This window comes from Phoenix dactylifera, chromosome 16, assembly GCF_051530095.1.
Source record: "Phoenix dactylifera cultivar Ajwa chromosome 16, Ajwa_hap1_PhDact_Kaust_v1.1, whole genome shotgun sequence".
Classification (NCBI taxonomy): Eukaryota; Viridiplantae; Streptophyta; class Magnoliopsida; order Arecales; family Arecaceae; genus Phoenix; species Phoenix dactylifera.
In genome coordinates, this window is record NC_143205.1 from 16962387 (window position 1) to 16968386 (window position 6000).

Consider the following 6000-nt stretch of genomic DNA (forward strand, 5'->3'; position numbering starts at 1 on the left):
GATACCGTTGGCTTGGTTTTTATCTTATAAACCATAGAACTGCATATGGTGAGCTTTCTTAACCTTATATGCTGAGTGTAATTTTCCAAAAAAAAAAGCTGCATATCAGATCTTTGTGAATTTCATGCAATTACGCTTCCCACTGGAATTATTAGAACATTCTTTATCTATTTGCTTAATTTCAGATGGTGAAACAGAAATCCACAGCAAGTAGTAAGGTGCTGCCATTTTAATGAGCATAAGGCTAGATCTACCTGATTCTCAAAGCATGCATGCAGTTGTTTGTTTCAAGAGAAATATCAGATTCATAGTTCTTGAATTGGCAACTCCGGATGCAATTCTCCATTCTCTTCTGAAATTTCTAATATCACAGTCTGTTTAAAGTTATACTTACATATATTAATAAACTATCGGGCAATTGTGTAATGCTCCATAAACTAGTATTTAACATCCCTATTACTATCTACAGACCATATCTTGCAGTTTTGTGAAGTATTGTCACTGGCTGGAGTTCGATTTGCAGAATTTCTCCATCCTTCTAAGGGCTCAATTTTTATCTGCCTTTTCACTGTTGTTGTACTTGTACCATTTTTTAACTCTTTTCAAATGATAAGCTTATTATGACCTAGAGTATTTAGAAAACAATTCAATGGATTGGAGTAAGATCATTGATCCAAAAAGGCTGATTAAGGTGAGAGTATATGCATGCATCTGTCTTTCTGAGTGTGGAAGTTCTTTGAAGGAAAAATCGGAAGTGGTGCCATTGAAGATAAATTTAGTAGATTGGAATGCTGTAAAATGGGGATAAATCAATAGTAACTACATATTGTATTAGATAAGGTTGTTGTTTATCTTGATGATTTTGCAATTAAAGAAAATATTCGAGATCATTCTTTTCATCTGAATCTTGGCATATCCATTTTAACTCGTACGGTTGCTACCTTTCATAACCAGGCTCTGATGTATAATTTCCAAACTGGATCACTCTTAGCTTCAGTAAGATTAATAACAAAAGATCAGCATCCAAATTGGTATTTCTTCCTACAAAGTTCTGGATTTTTAAACTGCAATTAAGAAACATAAATGTGCACTTACAAATGTTTAAATTGTAATTCTGAGACATAAATTGTACTGACCTAAGTTGATGCATATTTATGTCAGCCAAATCAGATCCTCTCGAGTCTAGAGAATTCAACAGTGTATAAGTATCCATCACCAATACCCTTACCGTTATCTAGGCTGTATAATTTTAATAATAGAAGCAAAGGAGAATAGGACTAATCCTTAATTTTTTCAGCACAATACAAAGCATGTCCACTGACACAAACCACATGTATTTTGAGAGAATTCATATTTTACATGTCAAGATCTTTTCTAAAGAAAAGGAAGTGATGTCATGCTTAGAGTAGAAGCTTTGTTGAACCTTTTTATTTTCTAAAAGCCACTGCAGTACTAAGGCTATATGTGCTTCCATTTTAGGTTAATTACCAATGCATTTGCTCACCGCCAATTGACAACCTTTCCATACTAGAGACTAGGGAGTAATGTAAGGTTTAGGTTGTCACTATTATTGAATTCAAGATCAGTTGTTTCTACGACAGAGTCACAGGTTCCGGGCAATGCTGTATTTGCTAGATGCCCTGATTTTGAGTGATTTTGGTTACAAGAATCTCATATCCTCTCTCTGTAGGATGAAAGCCATCCCAAAACAAATACTTGGTGGCATCCGGGCATGTGAATGGAGTCAAATCATTGCACAGAATGGTGGCTTCAATTTTCCCTGTACCACAGCACCCCTTTGTTGCTTCCTCAAACCCTGAAAAAATTTAAGTTGTCATAACTTCATGGGAGAAGTAATAAGAGTGATTTTCTCAGTTGATTAATCGTTGGTGATGCCAATGAAGATCATTCGTCGCCTGAAGAATATGAACTACTGCGTGAGAGCACCTTCTTGGTTAAACCAATTGATCACCTTGTCATCTACAATATGCTGCCTCCCAAAAGGTGACCCTTGAATGTAAAGTGATGTCCAATTTGGTAGCTTGAGAAATAGTGAAGAACAAGTTTCTTTGCTAATTAGATATCGAAGGATAAAAGTGATTAGTACGTTTACGTACCATAGTCAGAAGGATGAAGAATAAGTTCAAGTAATGGATTATAGATATCAATGTACATAATCCTGGCCCCAGGATGGTAGGTGGCCAGCCTTTCCAGCCGCATGGATAGCTCACTATTGAACTTGATGGAAGCTTGGTTATAAGTGTCCACACAATCCCTGGTGATTCCTCCCTTCAGAGTTCTTTGTGCAGGCACACAACCTATAGGAGGAACCCCAATTACAGCAATCTTTCGAGCTCCCAAACTGTACAGTTCCTGCCAATGAAAAGAAATTCTCAGCTCAAAATGATGAAGCTGTCTTATGTTCTATGTGCCTTCATTCCATGTATTGATGTGATTCATAGAATCAGGCAGTCATCTATGAGTGCTACTGTCCGCTTGACTGAGTAGATGGTCACTGTAACCTATGTATCCATTGGGGAGTATGGATGTACCTCTACAAAGCTAGATGCTGCTTGGAGCATGAAATTGATGTATGAAGGGAGATCATAGCTCAGAGCTCGGATAGAGGTAGTGAAATATGTGGTCATTAAATCATTGGTCCCTGAAAATATAATGCACTGGCTTTCGGCGACTATATTAGCTGCTCTCATTTCACCAGCAATGGCTTCTAACTTTCTCTTGTATTCTTTGAACATCTCTAGCTGATCCCACAATGAGAAAACTAACTGAAAGGAGCAAAAGGAACATGAAGATATTATTTTGGCTCCTAGAGATCATGACAAACTCATCCAGTAGCAATAGCTGTTGATCATAAGACAATTGCTGCTGTAAAACAATATTTCAATAATAAGAATAACCAATTAAAACTCAACAACAGAATCTATTCAAACTAACTCAAGGATCGAGCAAAAGCGAACCATTTGGACTAGAGTTTAGTGTAACGCAAGAAAATAGAAAAGCTAGTAGTCTAGCCACCACTTCAATTGTTCCTTCATCGACCAAACAAACAATTTTAGAATTCCAAGTTATTCTGGCGTGATCTTCTTCTTCTTCTTCTTCTTCTCCTCTTTCCTTCCCTAGCTTTTCACGAGAGGGTTGTTCTCAATAAGTATCTTTTTCTTGATTTTTTGAAATCACAGTTTCATTTCTTCTTCTTCTTCTTTTCTTCTTCTCCTCTTTCCTTCCTAGTTTTGCATTAGAGGGTTGTTCTTAATAAGTATCCTATTTTTTTGAAATTGAAATCACAATTTTATTTTCTGTTTGTCTGGTTTATTTCATTACTATGCAATTCTTTCTTGACCTTTACGAGATAATTATAGATCTTATAAATGGCTAGGGTTTTAAAATTTTTTGGAAGTCCAAGCAGAATATATGGAAAAGCAAGCAGCAACCAAGTGACTTAAAGGGATGGGCAAATGTAGATGATTTGGTTTTAAGGGAAGCTAATCTTGGGAATGGCACATCTATCAGATGGTAATTAAATTCTGTAAGTCAGTACACTAAAGTACTTCTTACGTGATTTTATTGGGTATATTCGTACACGCACGGAGAACCCACTTAAGCAAAAAAAAAAAAAAAAAAGTACTTCTTATAACTTCTAAATCTGCTGTGCATAATCTGCAGTAGAAGAAAAGGAAATGCTTTTATTGGAAGTGCAATAAATAAAGTTCATACATGAAGCTAACCAAGTCGAGAAATCTATACCGGTATTTCAGCGGTAAGGTTATCGTATCCTGCGCCACCAGAAGCAAAGCTTACTCCGGTGAGCAGGTCATGTTCCTTTATGTCTGGGTCAAGATAAGCAGGCAGAAGCTCCTTTACTCCCAGATAAGATGCTGCTTTGATTAAATGACAGGAAGCAACAATGCATGATCAAATTCTCAGATAGATTTTAAACTTTAGACAGTCAGTACATGGAGAAACTACGATTATATTCTTTGTTGGGTTATAATATACGTATTAATATTGTTTTACCAAATAAGTCAGTGGGGATCTTTCCATTGCTGAACCTTCCTGTTGCTCTGTGTCCTATGAAGTCCCTCCCATATGGAGGGAAGTTGCACTTGGCTGTTGTCAGGAGCATGTTGTTGTTGCCCGAGTCGACGACGGAGTCTCCAAACGCAAAGACTGCGGGCACTCGAGCTGCTCTCTGTTCCGGAACTAGTGCTTGGGATTGGATCATTGGTAGTGCGAGGAAGAGAAAGCAAATGACAGAATGAGCTCCCATTAGAAAGCTGATCAGCTGCTTTTCTGTGCTTGTTTTCTTATTGCAGAACATATTCATGCATTATATAGTGACAGGAAAGAGACACCCCAACTAAAACAGCATGTTGCCATTTATTCTATTGTTTTGCATTGGAGATCCGCTCCTCACGGCAGCTAGGTTTTTCTTTCCCCTCTTATACCGATATACCACATCTCTTTATATTTTTACTGACGTAATAGAATGGAGCTTATGATTGAAGAATGTGGGACATCAAAATGTGGGGCAGGATCAGATGCTACCACTTATTTATCACTACCTTTGCCTCTTTCTTTAACTTCTAGGTGATGTTCTATTTCTCAGCGTCTTCCCTCTTCATAAAGGAATTGACAAATTTCAGTTGTTGGGTTTCTTGGCCAACCTTTACCGTACAAATCCAGAGAGGCATTTGATGGGAGAATTTAATTTCCTGAATGGATTTGAACGCCTAGTTTTGGTCGAAGTTTAGGAATGCCTGACTGGTTCCTAGACACCTCATGTGGGTTGATACATTCTGCCCAAATTAGGAGCAATACTCAACTGTGCCAGGTCCATACTAATTCGGATCCTTCAAACTCGAATTTTTGTCATTAGGCAGGGTTTGGGTCCCAAATTTAGATTTCCTTCTCAAACTAAGTTGAATGTGTCATTGGAAAAGTAATCTTGATGCGAGTAGAAATTGACGTTTGAGAAATAGTTGGCAATCAGCTCTAGACCCGTAAATATGAATTTAACCTACTTCTGTTCATGACTTGTACTTCCTATATATAGGAGATTGATAATCTACCGGAGAGTAGGTTATCAATCTACCCATTTTTCCAACTATATATATATATATATATAGAAAGAGAGAGAGAGAGAGAGAGAGATTCTTTCCCTAAATTAGAAACAAAGCAGTGAAGTTTCGATCACGTCAAACCCATACACAACCCAACAGACTTTCAGTATTTTCTTCAGTAGCATTGGAATTTTTGTCGTCATTAGTTTGTTGAGATGTCAATTTTAAGTGATGGAACTTTGCGATATCTCAAGTAAAATATCTATGGTAGTTATAAAGCATTATGACGGATTTAAGGCAGCACCGCATGTATAAAAAGAACGCAATAATGGGAAAGTTGAATACAAGTCATTTATTTTTCAGCACACACAAAAAGGACTATGAACAGTGAGAGAAGGAATCATTAAAACTGGAGCCGAGGTAGTTGTTGAAGGACATGATCAGATTGGTGGACTTTTTTTTTTTTTTTTTTTTTTGGTAAAAAAAGGCATTTCATATAGTTTCCATATGAGTACATTCTGCCAAATCAAAAAAAAGTAATTAGATTGGTGGACCTTAAAAGGAGGCTTTAAAGATTAAAGTAGACCGCTCAGAATTTGTATAGTGAGCAATAAACTTTTTCTATGATGGTATTGTGCCCTCAGTAGTATTCCCACCTTTTTATCAAGGATAGGTGCAGCATTGAAGCATGGAACTGGGTCAGATCAGATGCTTCGTTTATGTATCACTTGCTATTCTTCTTTTCACTTCGTAATAATGTTTTGATTCAAATCCAATTATCAGGAGAACTCAAAAACAAAGAAGGTGTTTTACCTTCTTTTTTTCTTTGCCGCCAAAAAAAAAACAGAGAGAGAGAGAAGGCAAGACCATCAATGTAACAACCCAAGACCTCACTCAAAATGGCTAGCCGGAAGGTATT

General features: G+C 37.0%; 1 protein-coding gene across 2 annotated transcripts; it reads right to left on the bottom strand.

The window, feature by feature from the left end:
• Positions 1-1336: 1336 nt before the first annotated feature.
• LOC103719249 (GDSL esterase/lipase EXL3-like) lies at positions 1337-4465 on the bottom strand. Of its 2 annotated transcripts, XM_008808396.5 has the most exons (5): positions 4036-4465; positions 3766-3896; positions 2553-2786; positions 2118-2373; positions 1337-1816 (listed from the first exon to the last, which is right to left on the bottom strand). In XM_008808396.5, the coding sequence occupies exons 1-5, from the start codon at positions 4343-4345 to the stop codon at positions 1632-1634; spliced, it is 1116 nt and encodes a 371-aa protein (XP_008806618.3). In that variant the 5' UTR covers positions 4346-4465; the 3' UTR covers positions 1337-1631. The 2 variants fall into 2 exon arrangements, with proteins under 2 accessions (XP_008806618.3, XP_088568927.1); XM_088712801.2 differs by lacking the exon at positions 2553-2786 and having other exon boundaries at positions 1497-1816.
• Between the last annotated feature and the right edge of the window lie 1535 nt (positions 4466-6000).